At 42.9% G+C, this 17,968-nt stretch overlaps 3 protein-coding genes across 7 annotated transcripts in view; 2 read left to right on the forward strand and 1 right to left on the reverse strand.

Annotated features, from left to right (window-relative positions):
• LOC149303807 (uncharacterized) lies at window positions 1-8,076 on the forward strand. Its single transcript, XM_089480414.1, has 7 exons — window positions 1-605; window positions 2,119-2,200; window positions 2,623-2,646; window positions 3,359-3,421; window positions 4,670-4,934; window positions 5,720-5,870; window positions 6,469-8,076. Exons 1-7 carry the CDS (start codon window positions 99-101, stop codon window positions 6,886-6,888), a joined length of 1,512 nt encoding a protein of 503 aa, XP_089336540.1. The 5' UTR covers window positions 1-98; the 3' UTR covers window positions 6,889-8,076.
• Window positions 7,441-17,968, reverse strand: part of THOC6 (THO complex subunit 6) — a 10,660-nt gene continuing 132 nt past the window's right edge. The window contains exons 1-13 of one of the 4 annotated variants that reach the window (XM_089480415.1): window positions 17,815-17,949; window positions 14,522-14,698; window positions 14,361-14,425; window positions 12,431-12,534; window positions 12,306-12,343; window positions 12,156-12,204; window positions 12,004-12,075; window positions 11,190-11,292; window positions 10,232-10,281; window positions 9,794-9,856; window positions 9,393-9,503; window positions 8,902-9,030; window positions 7,441-7,881 (exon numbers count right to left, since the gene is read on the reverse strand). In XM_089480415.1, the coding sequence (XP_089336541.1) occupies window positions 7,798-7,881; window positions 8,902-9,030; window positions 9,393-9,503; window positions 9,794-9,856; window positions 10,232-10,281; window positions 11,190-11,292; window positions 12,004-12,075; window positions 12,156-12,204; window positions 12,306-12,343; window positions 12,431-12,534; window positions 14,361-14,425; window positions 14,522-14,637 (984 nt within the window). In that variant the 5' untranslated portion in view covers window positions 14,638-14,698; window positions 17,815-17,949 and the 3' untranslated portion in view covers window positions 7,441-7,797. Of the gene's footprint in view, window positions 7,882-8,901; window positions 9,031-9,392; window positions 9,504-9,793; window positions 9,857-10,231; window positions 10,282-11,189; window positions 11,293-12,003; window positions 12,076-12,155; window positions 12,205-12,305; window positions 12,344-12,430; window positions 12,535-14,360; window positions 14,426-14,521; window positions 14,699-17,571; window positions 17,638-17,759; window positions 17,950-17,968 lie in introns of those variants that run through there. The other 3 variants (XM_089480418.1, XM_089480417.1, XM_089480416.1) reach the window with 3 other exon arrangements.
• HCFC1R1 (host cell factor C1 regulator 1) overlaps window positions 17,810-17,968 on the forward strand; it is a 13,816-nt gene continuing 13,657 nt past the window's right edge. The window contains exon 1 of one of the 2 annotated variants that reach the window (XM_089480421.1): window positions 17,810-17,898. The gene's annotated coding sequence lies outside the window, so the exon portion shown is untranslated. The remainder of the gene's footprint in view (window positions 17,899-17,968) is intronic. The other variant, XM_089480420.1, reaches the window with a different exon arrangement.

Raw genomic sequence — 17,968 nt, forward strand, 5'->3', positions numbered from 1 at the left:
AGTGAAAGTGAAAGTGGAGGGAAAGTGAAAGCTGAGCCAGAGCCACTTCCGAACAAAGCAAAGAGGCAGGAGACTGGCTGGTTAGAGATCCCTTGAGAATGAGCGCAAAGGATGCCAAGGAGGACAGAGGGCAGCGCTTGGAGGGCTTTTGCTTGGATCGGGTCTTGCTTTCGGAGGAGGAGGCTTGGAGGAGAGGCAGGGATTTCCTCCTGGTGAAAAGGGGGCTGCAGAAGGTGGCCCAGTGGGCCTACGAGGCCAGCAGGGGCTTGTTCCCTGGGGATCCCCTCCCAGTGGGCAGCTATTGCGAAGGACTGGACTGCCAAGTGGCAGGGAGTTCCAACGATCTCGACTTCCTCCTCCCAGTCAGGTATAACCCTCTGCTGCTGCTGGAGAGTGGGGCTCCTACTCAAGACTCTCTTCTCCGCTGCAGGGAGAAGCTGCCCACCTACATCTTCCGAGAGCAAGGGCTGCCCCTCTCTCGCTGGGGGACCAAGGTCCTGGTGGATCTGGAGGCATTTGGGGAGGTCTTCCTGGAAATCCACTGCCACAAGCAGAAAGAGAGGATGGAGGAGGACCTGGAGCTGGACAAACTGGAGAAGTGCCAGGTGGGCTGCCGCTTTGGATGGATCCGCACTGCGCAGAACTGGTCCGGGTTGGCACCACTTTTGACTGTCTGGTTGTATTGGGGTGGGGGTGGTTTAGACTATTTTTAACCTTGTATGATAAATTTTGTATGACATATTTTTTAAAATTTATTTTATTGTTTTATATAATAATAATAATAATAATTTTTAGCCTCTCGATCGCCCTGCGGATCGAAGGATAAAATACACAATGCAAAATAATCACAAATAAAACAATACCCGACTCTCTCACAACATAATCATAAAACCATCTATTGCAACCATCAAGGTTAAGATATTTTAAAAACAATTAAAAAGTAGGCAGATGGAGAGATCAACTGTGAGCAGATACATTAAACACACAAACAAACAAACAAACACTCAAACACAAGCCTTATCATTAGATGAGCAAAAACATATAAATAAAAGGAGAACGCTTTGTATGTTGGTATAGTGCTTTCTATGGGTACGTTTTCCACTGTCAGATGATTTCTAAATGTAATTTTCGGTACCTTAATAATCCAAGATTCCCATTCTTGAAATTAGAATCCCTTTTTGTTATCCATATATCCCTTCTAGTACCACAATTTTCCCACTTCTCCCCCCATTTTCTTTCATATTGCTGAAATGTCTTCCCTGCAGTGTACATGGACAAGCTAGTGTGATGTATTCTTTTTTTAAAAAATTACTGTTTCAATTAGATTATTTTAATTGTTTTTAAAGTGTTGTTTTAACACTTTAGTCTATATATATGTTGTGAGCTGCCTTGGGTCTCAACTTGGGAGAAAGCAAGATAAAAATAAAATAAAAGGCTCAATGCTCTGGGATTCTGAGACCTTTAGCCTTCTCTTTCTGTTGCCACTACAAACTACAAGCCCCCTGCCCTGGAAAATAAAATCCACAGCATTGTGCCATAGCAGTTAAAGTGGTGTCCAACCAGACTATTTCTGCAGTGCAGATCCAGCCTTTTTATTTCCCAAACTTTGGTCCAGGTATTTTGGACTTCAGCTCCCAGGCACCATGTCCAGTTTAGCCCAGCATCAGGGATTGTTGGGACTGAAGTCAAAAACATCTGGAGGACCAAAATTTAGAAAGCACATCAGGGTGACCAGGCGTCCCCCTTTCCCCGGACATGTCCTCCATTTCAGCCTGCTACTCAGAAGGAATTCCAAAATGATCTCAGAAATAATCCGGTTTGATACCGCTTTAACAGCCCTAGCTTGACTCTGGGGCTGTAACAAACTACAATTCTCAGAGTCCTACTCCAACACTCAAACCACTAGACCATGCTGGCTCTAAAAAGTACCCTCCATATGTTGATGGACTGCAGCTCCCATCATCCTTCCTCTTTGGCCATACTGGAAGTTGCCATCCCTAAAATATTTGGAGGGCCACACTTGACTTTTTGGATGGGTCCTTCCTACCCATCAATTTTTTCCCCTCCAAAGCTCAGTTTATGGTCCCAGCAATCTTCTTTACTTCTCTTTTACCCCAGGAAAGTCTCAGTCACCACAACCTGGACCCTGTTCAAATCTTGAAGGACCTTCACCGTTGTGTAGAAATTGCCTTGGATCCAGGTATGGTCAGGCTCATCATAGGCAGATACAAAGAAAACCATGACGCTTACACAGCAGAGTAGCATTCCCCATGAGTCACAGATGTAGCAATCTCACTGCCCTGTCCCTTGGATACTCAAGATTTCTGCTGGTTTTGCTCAGAGTGAGAAAAAATAGGGCCCTGCGAGAGAAATTCAGGGTGTCATTCTTGTTCTGAAAGTATTCATATCTCTAGACAGTGAGCAAAAAGACAGATTCAGTAACATTCTCATTCTGTTACTATTAGTGAGAAAAAGCTGCACCTGTTGAACTAACTTTCTTAACTTTGCATGCAGCTCTTAAAAATTCAGGAATCCTGGCATGGGCAGGGGGAGATGGACAGCTGTTCTATTCCACATTTCTCTCTCAACTCCTTTTCTCTTGTTTTCCTCCCAACTTCCCAGAGTATACCCATCCTCGGCAATATGGTAAGTTCAAAGAGAATGAAATGTAGAGTTGGCCCTCTGCATTTGCATCTCTGATTATCCTGCGGTTTTGATTAACATGTTCTCTCTAAGAATCTTCCAATGCACTTTGTTAGAAATTGACCAGAGAGTTGTGCTGAAGAACGTAGAAGTTCCTAGAGAAAACACTTCTCTAGTCATTTGTAGGTCTTCCAACATGATTCTATGATCACCTTCTGGCAGATGCTGACCATAGAGTTGCACCGGAGTAGCTGGAGATTCCTACAGGTGTTCTCTTAGGTAAAAAGTTGGGGGCTTTATTATCAGTTTTCCCACATTCACAGGGGTCCTTCACCCTGAACCCCAGCGAATGTGGAGGGACCACTGTATAATGTTATCTTCCATTGGCCATTCAGTTAGTTCTCATTCAGAGATTCAGTTGTTGTTGTTGCGTGCCTTGAAGTAATTTCTGACATATGGCAAACCTGTCACAGGGTTTTCTAAGCAAGATTAGTACTGAGGGAGTTTGCCATTGCCTTCCTCCGAGGCTGAGCATGTGACTTGCCCAAGGCAACCCAGTGGGTTTTGTGGCCAAGAAGGGATTCAAACCCTGGTCTGTAAAGTCACAGTCCAGTGTTCAAACCACTACACCACACTCCTCAGAGATTCTGTACAGTTAATAATTCCATCCTTCAACTGATGCTGTGATTTCTTTCTCCTTCCTCTCCCAACCTAGATGAAGTGTTCCGGCAGAGACTCTTCCCCTCCAGAGTTCCCACAATAGACCACAAGATGAGAGGTGAATTTATTTATTTGTGATGGTTTGGGGTTGATTTTTTTTGAGTCCTTTAAACTTCCAGAGCAAGCTGTTTGCTGTTAACTGATGCCTTACTGTAGTTACAAACTAATCAGATATTAAGACTTTTAAAAAGAAATAACACTGGAAAAACTAGGTGGCAAGTAAACAATGTATTCTGGGGCAAGATGAGTTGGGTAGCAGCCAGTGAGCAGGACCTTCTCAGCAGTGACACTATCCCTTTCCAATGCTCACCTAGGACAGGTGCCTTTTAAATATTTGACTTGATTATTGATTAGCTTTTTATTGGCATCCTCTGGTTTTAATTCCATTATATTGTTGAAGCACTTATTGCTCTCCTGAACTTACTGGAGAGATTTGGTAAGACCTCACCTGGAATACTGTGTCTAGTTCTGGGCCCACAATTCAAAAAGGATGTTGAGACACTGGAGCGTGTCCAGAGAGCAACCCAAATGGTGAAAGGCCTGGAAACACAATGAGCAGCGTCTTAGGGAGCTGGGTACATTTAGCCTGGAGAAGAGGTAGTTAAGAAGTGGCATGATAGCCATGTTTAAATATACAAAAGGGTGCTATATTGAAGGTGGAGCACACTTGTTTTCTGCTGCTCCAGAGGCTAGGACCCGGAGCAGTGGCTTGAAACTACAGGAAAAGAGGGATTGTCCTAAACATTAGGGATAACTTCTTGATAGTAAGAACTGTTCAACAGAGGAATATGATGCCTTGGAGAGTGGAGTCTCCTTTGGAGCTTTTAAAGAGGCTGGATGGCCATCAGGAATGTTTAACTGTGTCTTCCTTCATGGTGGAGATTTGGAATGGATTTCCCTTGGGGTCTCTTCCCACTCTTGTGATTTTATGAGATACTTGGCTATTTTTAGGTAATTCCTAGAAATGAAAGCACACACACACACCCTAAAAAAGGAGAGGGCAGGATATAAAATCAGTTGTGTAAGGAGACATTGTATACTATGTTTCTCTATAAATCCTTTCTGTTTGGCTAGATTTTAAAGCTTTGCTAATAGGATGGCCTAACTGCTATGATACCTTTTTCTTCACTACAAGTTAAGACTATTCCTTAATGGGTGTTTTTTGTTTGTTTGTTTTTTACAAGTCCTGTAGTGCCTTAGGTAACTCCACTGCAAGGAACAGTGATGAAAATTAAGGACACATTGAATAACCAAATTATCCTGCCTCTTAATTCCTTGGATAACTTTTTCTTCCCCATCCCACTAGAGAGCTTCAGACTGGAGCCCTTGGATCTTGGTGGTCCAGCCATCCAGCTGGCTTTTGATGGAGGGAGCGAGACAGTCCCAGTGAAGCTGGTGCCTGCCATTAAGGGGGCCTTCATACTTTCCAACCAGTGGGTAAGAGAGGACCTTACCCACCTTTCTGACTGGTGGGATGGAGACCTGTCCAATGAAAAGAGCAGCTTCCTCCGGAAAGCAGCAGTGGTTCGGGAAGTTGGGCCAGAGCTGGTTGCCAAGGAGGGATTTTGGAGGTAAGCAAACAGTCTAGTTGGCCAGACAGAACACAGAGATGGTCATGTAACAACAGTAAAAACAACCTTACGCATATTCAGAATCTGTCAATGATTTCAGAATCCAAAACTGATCATCTGAATTGGACCATCTCCTGAATTTTACTTCTGAAATTTAAAAGGGATATTACAAAATAGGCTTTTAATATTTTTAAGACAAGAAATGTTAGGTTTGTTATTTTCAAATTCAAAAACCTTGCTTTTAATAGTTGTTTATGGAAACATGTAGTGCTTGAACCACATGCAGTGTGGTTCCTAACCAGATCATTTTAAAGCAGTGGTTCCAACCTTGGATCCTCCATTTCTTTTGAACTTCAGATCCCAGAAGCCACAGCCAACTTGGCCAACAGTCAGGAATAATGGGAGCTGAAGTCCAAGACATCTGGAGGACAAAAGGTAGGGAACCACTGCTTTAAAGTACCCACAAAAGCAGACATCCAGTGTAGCACTCTATAGAGATAGACCACAGGCATCTCATCATCCCCAGCCACCAGCACCAGCATGGGGTGTGGGGAGTTGGGGTTCAGGACTCACAATTTCCTTTTGCCTCTCAATATAAAAATGTGACTTTAGGCTACAGTCTCTTACACATTTACCTGGAGGTTAGCCCTACTGAAAATACTGGGATTTACCTTCATATTTATAGATGTGCTGTTAATTACTAATAAAGGTTAATTCAACTACAGTAACTGTTTTGTAGGTATTACTTTAAATGTCATGTTTTTACAATCTCTGCCTGGTGGTAGGCTCTCTTTTAGCCATGCGGAGATGGTGATTCTTGAGGATGTCGATGCGGATGGGGGTCAGAGACAGGCAGCTCTAAAGCTGCTGAAGTTTGTCAACAGGACAAGATGGATGCCAGAGTATGGAAGCATCTTGACTTCCTACCATCTCAAGGTGAGCATGCTGAGCAAACATACTACTAGGAGTCCTGGCACTGATCAAAGCAAATAATAATACAGTACACCATCATTTCAAAAGATAGGATTTACCCATTATTTCAGATGATAAAGCAGGAGTGGTGTTACTGATCTGGTTGTAGGTGTCTCTAGGTTATCTCTGTTTTTAGAAAATATTTTATACATATTTTTAGCTGCGCCATAGTTACAGAAAGCATTAGCTGAAAGATGCTAAAAAGTCTTCCTCCACTTTTCATTGTAAAGCAATCTTCCCACAAGATTCCCTATATGATTGCCTCTGCTTCTCCCCATTTTTCTTCTCTCCTCCTACCATGTTGCCATGGTATGGCCTATGGAGACAACGCTCAGAGGCAGATTTGGCCCAGAAGTCATCAGTCACTGACTCCACAATAATCATCTTCTCAACACACTCTGCAAGTGGCTGTAGTTTTTGGAAAGTGACCTCTTCCTTTCCTCCAACCTCCTTTTGACCTACACCAAAGCACATCCAGATTGTCCACAGCCTGGAAATTGTGAGGTCTGGACTGCAATGAATTACTGTCAAATCTGGCTACTATTTCCCTCTTCTCCTGCAGACTATTTTGCTGTGGTGCTGCGAAATCTATCCTCAGAAGGCACAGTGGGAGACAATTCTGTCCTCAGTGCAGGCCCTCCTAAGGCTCCTAATCCATACTCTCACCAAGAGGAACCTCCCTCACTACTTCCTAGCATCTGTCAACCTCTACAGCAGACACTACAAATCCGACAATACCATCTACAGGCCTTTAGGCCTGGATGCCCTCCGCCATGAGGCTGAAGTGATGCTGGCTGACACTGTGCGATACCTGATCCCAGACTGTGAACCACAGCATGATGGCACTTATGAAGAAACAATGTCAGCTCTTGGGGAGTTTAAGGAAGACCATAAGGAAGATCTGAAGGAACTAAAAAGGATGGAGGATGAACATATGTACGAGAGTGTGGAAATAGCTGAGGCAGTAGCGGCCAAGTCCTAGGGGAAGAAATGTAGATTCACATGAGCACTGTTGTCATCCAAAGCATACAATGGGCCATTCTGCCACAGCTTTCTCACCGTTTCAATTTTTTAGTTCTCAGTGAAAAGAAGATTCCAGTACTTACAAGTCCAAGGATCAAAGCTTGAAATTGTGTGGACTATGTGTGAAGGGCTTCAAGTAAGAATATTGCTCTGAACAGCTCCTATTTGTTCCCTGTTGCTATCAAACTCATATGAGAGGCTCCCTATGAGAGTCATGGTGACATGGAGTTACAGCAACCAGTATTAACACTTCCACCATCCCCAGCCAGACCAAAGAGACCTGGAGATGAGTCTCCACTTAGCCAAAAAGTTCACTTTTACCCGTCACTGTCCCTCAGCCTCCTGTCAACAGGAATTGTGTGGGGATAAGAATAGAGCTGTGTATTCTGCCTTTTGAAGGATAGGATAGAGATGTAACATAAATGGGATAAAGGTGTAATCACATTATCATTTTCTCAGTATAAAAAAATTCAATAGTTTTAATGTTCCTAATTTGAATGTTTTACAAATTATTTTCTGTGATAAACATGTATTCTAATGGTGGAACTGAAGGTTTCTGGTTCTCTTCAATGACACCATAACCATTACTCTCCCAGAATCCCTCCTCCCACAACAATATGGCCTTGGTAACCTCTCCAAACCCGTACCATAATTGTAAATCCATGCTGTTCACTCCCAAGCAAGCATGCTCAGGGGTATAATTTCAGGGTGTATTTCTCCCTATTTGAACCAGCGAAGGGGCTGTTCAGTCATCCCCAGAGACTGCTCGCAAGGTGGCCTGTTTTACACAGGTACTTTTTATCCGAAGCCAAATTATTTATTTTAAAAAAATATACAATTGTCTACAAACGAGAAAGAAGAGCGAGCACTAGGTGAAAACAAGGGAAAAGGCCCGGTAACCAAAGTTGGTGAAGACGTCAATGCAATGGCTACTTCCAGCTGCAGTCAAGACCTGGGGATTCAGAGAAAGGGGAGAGACTGGTCAATGTTGAGTGGCGTTGAAGATTGTTGAATCCCATCCACTGCCCCACTCATTCTTCTCATTTTCTACATCAATCTCACTTTAAATCCCAGCTCTGGTCTTTTTGTCTTGTTTTAGAAAATGATCATTCCAGAAACAACACCAAGAATAAAAAATAAATCCAGACACCCCAAGTCTCTGGTTTTCTTCAAATCAAATCAAAAACCCTAGTTCACAACTATGGCATATTTTCCACCCAAAGTGGAAAATAGTCTCCCATCCCATTTATTTATTTTTATTTGATTTATAACCTGTTTTCTTCCCAAATGGGACTCATTTACCTTCAATAGCTCCACTGTTATCCTAGGTCTCATCTTGTACAATCTGAGGGCCCACCCACTAATAGGTCAAATCCTATTACCACTGCAGAATTCCACTCACCTAAATTCACAGATATCTGCTCCTTTTTACAGGGCTCCATGCCTGCAATCCTGTATAAGTCAGTGTGGCACAGTAGTTCCACATGCAAACCTATGCTAGGTTGAACCATATACTACACCCCTAGATGTTCTACACAGCCTCTGAAGCCTCTCTCCCCCAGCATGGCCACTCTTACCTACAGCATAGGAGTAGGCAGAATTGGAGAAGGGTCTGGTTATATTCCTACATCTATATAAGAAATTATTACAACAGCACTGAGACTTCTGGAGGAACCCAGCAGATCTCAGCACTGATGTAATCATTTCTCTTCTGCCTAAGGGGACAGAGCCAAATATATCTCTAATCCTGCCTATGCCCCATGAGGCAGGGAAAGGGCATGCAAGGCAGGGGGTTTCAGAGGCTGTACGGCAAGCCTAAGGGAGAGGCACTTTGGGCACTTCAGAGGGAGGAAAGGAATACCAACCCTCTGCTGCCCCACAAAAGGACATACATACACATAAGTACACATGCCACTAACAGGATGCCAGTCAATGTCCACTTCCCATATACTGCTCCTAATCCATGAGGTACCTTGTGCTCAGGTGACTGTTCATTGATGGAAAGAGAATGGACACAACGTGGAATGCAAGGGATTTGGGCTTTCACTTCCCCGCTGATCTGTAAATGGTTGATAGTTGGGCTGTGGCCAGCAGAGAGAATCTGTGGGAGACAGGATTGGGTGGGAGAAATACACTTAGTGCAAGAGATGGATGAGAAATGAGGCTGTTAAAAGTCAATTCCAAGCATGGAGGAGGTGGAAAAGTGGGAAAGAAATTAAGGATTATATTGGAAAAGCTACACTTTGGACTACCCAGAATTCCCCAAGCAGCATGGCCGGTTGTAGTTCAAAAAAGTAACTTTTCAGACAACAAAAGTGGGGTGGAGGAAAATTGCTGTATGGCCCTTGAAAACCGCAAAGAGGCAGGAATAACGCAGGAATCAAAAGAAAAACAGCAAAGGAGGAGGCCAAAAAAAAAAAGAAGGGGGATGCTGTGGCTCTCTATTCCAGAGGCAAGACTTACCAGGTCCTGGTAGAACATAACTTGCTGCTGGCACTGAGGCAAGGGAAATACCGTAGTAGGTGTGACTGACCGCAAGTGCCACAGCGTGAGCGCTGGACCCCCACCACACACCTATGGGAAGAGAAACATGAATACTAAAGGGAACCCAAAACCTGCTGAAGATACACACTGTCAGTTCTTTAGCTTACTCTACAATACTTAAGAAAAAACAAAGACTCTCAAAAATTCCACACCAGAAAAAGTACAGACAGGACAGGGTATTCCAAAGGAGGAGGTATGAGGTTGGTGAGACTGGGGTCTCAAGCCCAGTCCGTGAACACCTAAGATGACTGCACCCTAGCTCAGTGCATCTTGGGATATCTAGCAATTCTCTTTCATCAGCAGAAAGTTAACACACTTACCATCCAGTCAGAGTCTGTTGCTAGACAACGGATCCACTTCCCATTTTGCGGCCGGTTGCATTCCTAAGGGAGTTGAGATGAACATTAAGGGAAGATGCCTGGAGGAAATTTGTTTTCTGACTGGTTAAGTAGTGGTGTCAGGCCCATCACATGTAGACTCTGATTGGAAATGATTAATGCTTCATTTTCCCAAAGGTATACGTTGTTTCAGTAAAATGCAAACTTACATATGTGAAGTGATTAGTGCATGTCTCCAGTTTTGATTAATTGTAAGCTCTTTTTGTTCTCTGCTATGAGCAGTGATTTAATGTTAAGAGTCTATTTCATTAATAATTGAAAAGACTAAAGCAGATGGACAGGCACAGAATTAATAAATATTGAGGAACAGGAAATCTGTATTCTTTTGAGTTGCAAGGACATAGGAGAAAATACCCATACCTCATGTTTGTGCACTTCAATGGACTGAACTTGACTTCCAGTACGTAAATCTGAAAAAACAAAAATAATTTTAAGATATCCCCTACCAATTGATTCACTCCAGGCAGATATCAATGGACAAAACCAGCCTTTTCTTTCCAACTGAATAGTCAGTTCTTTCCATCATCCCAGTCCCATATAATATTGTAAAGCGATTAAAAGTTTACTAAAAATGAATTGTGAGATCTGTTACATTTGTTTGTTCCAAACCATACTGGGAGCAGCCTCCAAATACATTCAGATTTTTAGAATAAATGTCCCTCTTCTCAAGAAATTTCAGATCATCTTGTCTGGGTGTGTGAGTGTGTACATGACTTCATGTCATCTGTCAATTTATGGTGACACCATGAATTTTACAGAGTAGGCAAGGACTACTCAAAGATGATTTTGCCAGTTCCTTCCTGCAATGAAGTAACATTATTCCTAAAAATTAAAATTAGTATATGTAAATGTATTGGCAAATATGGTGAATGACTGATTAATAATGGAGAATGAGAGATTAAATAAAAGGCTCACCCCATCTATATCTTCCTAATTCCTGCAAGTTCAAACCGGCAGTTTTTTCAGAGTTAGAATCCTCAACTCCCAGAATTCCCCATAGCTATCATGGTCAACTATAATACACACACACACACACACACACACACACACACACACACACGGGCCATCACTGACAAGGTTCTGCGAGCTGCCTTGGGTCCCTTTGGAGAAAGGCGGCATATAAATGAAATAAATAAAATAAGATTCTGCCTAGATAGAATCTACATTTTCCACAAGTACTCTCCAGGAACTTGCAGAACAGCATCCGCAGCTGATAGTTGGGAGCCCATACTAGAAGATAAATATCTCAAGATATAAAAGCAGATAGCCAAGAGTCTGGCAGAAGACTGAGAAGAAACACCAGACCACAGATGCTTACCCCAGAGGCGGACAGTGCCATCCTCGCTTCCTGACAAGCACTCTCTGAGCTGCTCCCGAAGGGCCAGACAATGGATATAATCAGTGTGGCCCTGAAATTCATGCTGTGAGCAAGACAGAGCAAATTGAATTAAAATTCACTATGACAGCAGTGGACAAGTCAAATAAATAGCTAATGAAACTAGCACTGTGGCTTCAAAAAACAGAACCAGATGGAGGGGAAGTTGTACTACAAATCCTGTAATTCCCAGATACCGAGTACTCATTGAGGAAGATGGGAGTTGTAACACAGCCTATCTGGAGGATGCCTGGTTGAATTGTTATATTAAAACCTATATCACTGACATAAGAATCCTGAGAAAGAAGGGGGTTAATATAAATCTTTAGTTTACGAATATGGGAGAAGGCTAAATGGACAACACTAAAAACAAATTATTAAGCAAGTTGAAAAAGTTGACAGACTAGATATATTTATCCACTATGAAAAGCATTCAAGTATGATAAAGAGTGCATCTACACTGTAGAAATAATAGTTTGACATTACTTTAACTGTCATGGCTCCATCTTACAGAATCCTGGGATCTGTAGGCATCAGCACTCTTTGTAGAGAAGGCTAAAGACCCTGTAAAACTACAAATCCCAGGATTTCACAGCATAGAACTACAGCTCTTAAAGTGGTATCAAACTGCATTATTTCTACTATGCAGATGCACCCTTACTAACAAGAGATTAGACAAGTTGTTGGGTTGCACAAACCCTAAGCAACATCATCCATCTTCCTGACACCTTGTCCATCCCGCACCCCAAGCACTCACAGTAAAGGCTCCAGATTCTAGATCCATCATGTGAATAGAACAATCTCCACCGGCCATTAGAAGACTATTATCCTGCAGAAGGAAAACAGCTGTGAATGTGAGGCAGTTGAATAAGCCATGCTGGAACCTTCCCAAACTGCACTGTGGTTTACCTTGAGGTTCAGTTGAAGGCTGTTGATTTCTGGCACCTCTAGGCTGCTCCTGAAGAGAAATGAATGAGAAAAATATTGCATCTGGATGTGTGTATAAAAGGGAAGAAAAAAAGACAGGGAGGAAAATTGAAGGGGAGAAGTGAGTTATACCCATAAGGCGGCCTTTTACTCCAAGCTTCTTTGCAACCCTAAGACAGAAAGTCGACAGATGTTAAGAATAACAGCAGAGATCAAGAGAAACATAATGAGGTGGATGACAAGAAACCCCTCCTTACCTTCTTCACGATTTCACTCCAGTTCCAAGCCTTGACTTCACCATTGCCAGCACTTAACAGTTGCCGGTCTGTGGAAACCATGGCATAGATGGGACCATCATGGGCTACAGAAAAAAAGCAGCAGTGTTCAGGGTGGACTTAGCATAACTGCCTAAGAAGACCCATAGAATAATCTCATTTTACCACCCATGAGTTTTGATACTCTCTGATGCCAAACAGAGGCAGCAAGGTACTGTAGGGTAATTTAAGTTTTTTAAGGCTTCAACCTTTGTAAGGAAAACAAAAATATTTAAATGTCAAAAATGTCAAAACCAAGCGTGTTAGGGTCTAGCTTTAAAGCAGCAGAGAAGCAGAAATGTGCTCTGGTCAAACTTTGGCGCGTTACAGACCGCCCATTTGGGGCGGCCTGTAAGCAGCCCTTTCCCTGCTGTATTGGGGCCTCAGCTGCCACAACGGCAGCCTCTGAGGCCCCGATCCGCTGCTTTCCAGGCTGCAGGGAAGCGGCAAAAGGCCACTTCCCCGCGGCCTCAAAAGGGGTGTCCTTGGGGCTTCAAGCCCCAAGGACACCCAGCGACAGCAGGGAGGAGGAGAAAGGGGCCGCTCAGCCCCTTTCTCCTCTGTGTCGCTGGCGCAGCCGTCTAAAGGCTGCGCCAGCGACGCAAACCTCAGAAGGAGCTCTGTTTCAGAGCCCCTTCTTGCACTGCAGAAAGGGCACTCTAGGCGCCCTCGCGCGGTGCGACCACATCACATCCGCACCGCCTCGTTTGGAGGCAGCACATTCGTGACATCGTAATGGCGCCCCCCGTGTGGAACGGCCGCCGTCATTTTGTACGGACTGGGTCCGTACTAGGGTTAGGGGCGTCAGGAAGTGACGCCCCTTTCTAACCCTAGTATGTCCCCAGGACGTACTTCTATGCCCGTTTGTAACAGGCCTATGCTTTCCTAAGAACTGAGACTGACTCAAAAACAAGCAACATGTAATTTGTGGTCTAAAACAAAAGTTTACTAATGGCTTTAATCTATATATACATAAAACCTATATCCTAATCTAGCTAGTGGATAGTTGAGGTAAAAAAAATCTTTATCACACCATGGCGCGTTACAGACTGCCAAATTGCGGCGGTCTGCTGCCGGCGCCGCTTGCAGCGTCCGGGAGACACAGCTTCTAAATCGCAGGACTCCTGGACGCTGCGAGGAAGGAGCACGGAAATCACGCTCCTTCCTGGGCCCCGAAAGTGGCGCCGCAAAGCGCAAGGCGCGCTTTCGCGGCGTCACTTCTGCCGCGACATGTCTGGACGCTAGGCGTCCAAGACGTCAAAATGGCGGCGTCCATGTGGAACAGCCGCCGCCATTTGTTACGGACAGAGTCCATAACAGGAGTAGGGGCGTCTAGAAGAGACGCCCCTTTTTTAAACTGGGACGTCCTAAGGACGTCCCAAATGGCGGTCTGTAACCCGCCCATATTTCCAAAGAAAGTTGAGAGAGGAGGAAGATGGAAAACATGCAGTTCAGTTGAAAATCTTGAGAATCTGTTAGTCCTAAGGGGGGAGTGACCTAAATCACATGGTTAGTTTGAATGAGAGAGGTGTTTATATGCAGGAAATCCCTAGCTATCTAAGGAGGAGGACACAAAAGTCTTCCAGAAGATACAAACTACTGCATCCACCTAGCTCTATGCTTCTCATCTTAGCTCTAAACTGTTAAAATTGGGGTTTTATGAAAAATGATGCCAACATCAACCACAATGAGTCCTCTAGGAATTTGTTCAACTACAGAACAACCTGACACCAGGCCTTGATATATGCTTTATGGGGGAATATGCTTTACAGTGCTATAAATGACAAACTGTGACAAATAAAGATGCAACAAGTTGGCATTAGAAGTCACAGTGCAACACTGGAGGACCTGGAATTCAATTGACCACAGTTACCTGCAAAGGATACCACTGGCTTCTTGCTCTCTTCCTTGGCTTCTGAACTCAGTGCTGCTGATAGGCTGTACAGAAAGGGAGAAACCATGAAATGTATGATCATTTGGATTTTAATGCCCCATTGTCAAAAACACACTTTGTCATAAGAAAGGCCTGATTACCTGAATATGGCAATCTCTCCATAGTTGTTCCCGGCTGCTAAATACTTGCCACAAGGTGAGATGCTCTGGGAATAGATGGTCATATGCAGGAGCTCAAGGGATCGCTGAATATCCATTTGGCGAAAGGTGAAAAGAGATGTCAAGTCCACAGTACCACCCTGAACATATCAGTCTTGCCTGATTTTGGAAAGTGTACAGGATCAGATCAAGAGATCACCAGCATTAGAGTACTGATTTCAGAGATGAATAAATTACCAATTCCATCATTTCTTTTTTTTAAAAAAAATGTGCAGAACAAAACAATCACAATCAGAAAAACAAAGGAAAGATGACATCCTTTGCTCTCCAGCCCATTCACAGGTACAGACTGAATCTCCCTTACCCAGAATTTCAAAATTTGAAATATTCAAAAATCCAAAATTGTCCACATTGGTGGGTGAGATAGTGACACCTTTGATTTCTGAAGGTTGCGTGCACACAAACTTTGCTTAAATTATTTTTAAAATGTAGTATAAAAATGTGTGTGTTAACTGCCCTGGAGCCAGCCCCGGCCAGGGTGACCAGGCATCCTCCTTTTTCCAGGACATATTCTACATTTCAAGCTTCTTTCCAAGACAAATTTCAAAATGTACTCTATTTTGAACATGACTAAGCATGAATTTATTTTTCTATGAGTATTTTTAGCTTTTATTTTGTTGTTGCTGCTGTTGTTATCTGCCTCCAAGCCAACCTCGACTCAAGGTGACCCTGTGGATGAGACACCTCCAAGAACCCATATCTTTCACTTGTCTGCTTGGTTCCCGCAATCCCATGTCTGTATCCCACCTGAGTCTTGTACTCTCCAACATTTTCTTGAATGTACTATGTTTTGGGGTGCCTTGTCCTCCTTTGCAGATATGGCATCTGGCCATGACTCTTGGCAACCCTGTGGATCAGAAATCTCCAAGACTCCCTATCCTCCATTCATCTAGCCTGCAATCTTCCTCTCTTTCTACTTCCCTCCATCTTTCCTAGCATTGTTGTTTTTTTTCCCAATGATTCATGTCTTCTCATGATGTGTCCAAAGTAAAACAGTCTCAGTTATGTCACCTTGGCTTCCAGGGAGTATTCAGTCCTGATCTTGAAAAGGGTGGATTTGAATTGAAATTTTACTATGCTCAGGAGTTGAAAATTATAGTACTGAAATGTATAGAGAGCAAATGTTGCCAGGATAATGCCGAATCCTCTGCTCTGGAATGTAATTAATCCCTGAAATGGCTTCTAACTCAGGATACTAACCCACATAAAGGGAAGTACTGCAGACACAGTTTGAAGTCAATAAAAGAAAACATATAGATAACAGTTTGATTGATGGGTACCCCACGACGGATAGAGACGTATGTTAGTTGTAATGTTTGAGCATCCAATGAATGTAAAAGGGGTGTATGCGTTTAATTTATATGTAATCAATGAAATGTGATTTGTAGCTTCCTTTGTCAAAGTACTGTAATAGATTGATTCACTTTGGAATCTAGGCTCCAGAAAATTGGAACTTTTTTCCTCTGGAAACACTGCAGCCAAAATAAACTACATACAGTCTGTTTCCTTTTCAGTCGTGCTTCTGGGTCTCCCTAGTTCTGAAAGGAAATCTGCAACAATCTGATCAAGGACCCATTTGTTTGTCTTTCTGGCGGTCCACAGTATCCACAGCACTCTTCTCCAGCAGCATCACCTCTCAAATGAATTATTTTGTTTCTGTCATAGAATCATAGAGTTGGAAGAGACTGCAAGGACCATCCAGTCCAACCCCCTGCCATGCAGGAAATCACAATCAAAGCATCCCCGACAGATGGCCATCCAGCCTCTGTTTGAAGACCTCCAGGGAAGGAGAATCCACTACACTTTAAGGGGGTGTGTTCCACTGTCGAACAGCCCTTACTGTCAGGAAGTTCCTCCTAATGTTGAGGTGGAATCTCTTTTCCTGCAGCTTACATCCATTGCTCCGGGTCCTGTTCTCTGGAGCAGCAGAAAACAAGCTTGCTCCCTCCTCAATATGACATCCCTTCAAATATTTAAACAGGGCTATCATATCACCTCTTAGCCTTCTCTTCTCGCATGGTTATTACCTTCAGGCTATGTTTATAAGGTGTGCCAGAAACATAAATGAATGTTGTGTTTAGACTTGGGTCCCATCTTCAAGATATCTCACTGGGTACATATGTGCAAATACAAATACTAATCCCAAAATATGACCAGATGTCGTAACTGCAAAGGCTAACAAAGCACTTGTAAAATGTAAGGACCTTCAAGAAAAAAAATGTAGGACATTCCAAAATGAAAGCTATAAACACTGATAGAAATCTAAATTCCTGTTTCTTAGGCATGCTCAAAATGGAGGACATTTTGGGATCCTTCCTCCTGGGCAGAAGCTTGAAACGTAGGGCATGTCCTGGAAAAGGAGGACGTGTGGCCACCCTGAAAAATGAATAAATAAATGGGGCCGTAGATCTGTAAAGAAATTTTTGGCAATTAGTATTGAAAGAGATAAAAGAAATAACATAAACTGATTTAGAATTCTGTCCAAAGACAGCACTGCTATTTATATATGATAAGATGAACTGCACCCAGGATATAAAGGACTTAATTACTAATCTATTAAGAACAGTGAGATTAATTATAGCAAAAAGGTTGAAAGATCGAGGAAATCTACAAATGTAAGATTGATATAAAGAGATATGGCAAACGGCAATTAATGAGAAGTTAACATGTGGAATTAAGGTTTAAAAAAAGGAATAGCAAGGGGAAATGATTTTGAAGCAATATGGAAAACATATGTACAAAAGGCTTTAGTAATAGTATTATTCCCTTGTGGAATTATGAATAGTATATGATGAAAAGAAGATAGTAAGAAGAATGAAGATATTAATAACAATTTAATGTATTTTTTAAAATTACTGGTTTAATTAATATTAAATGGTTTGATAGGAATAAGTTTTAGATATTTATTACATATTGTATGTGGACTATTATGTAAAAGGTTTTTTAAATACTATTGTATCAGGTTATAATACCAAAAGATAAGAAAAAGCCGACGCCAGGGGGCGCTCGCCCACAGTTAACGCTCCATCTCTATGGTCAAGAGGAAAGATAGAGCGGCACTAGGAGCGCGAGGCATGACGGGATTGATAGCCTTCTCGCACAACTATTCTGCCCCAAGTGGGGGGAAAGGCGGAAATTGGGACTACATTTCCCAACCCACCTCGCGACAGCAACCTTTTACCCCCCCTCACGTGATAAAGGAAGCTTGTTGTTACTTTATACGCCGTTTCAACCCCGGTTTCTAAGAGAAGAATGCAGGAATTCTTGTGGAGGAAGGCGCCATAAATAATCCTCGGCAGGTAAGACATCGGTAGAAAGGCCTCCCCTTCCCCTCATCGTACGGCGCATGCGCGCGCACTCTTTATGAGC

The sequence above is a fragment of the Sceloporus occidentalis genome, unplaced genomic scaffold (assembly GCF_023333645.1).
Source record: "Sceloporus occidentalis isolate IW3139 unplaced genomic scaffold, rSceOcc1.0.p SCAF_14, whole genome shotgun sequence".
Classification (NCBI taxonomy): Eukaryota; Metazoa; Chordata; class Lepidosauria; order Squamata; family Phrynosomatidae; genus Sceloporus; species Sceloporus occidentalis.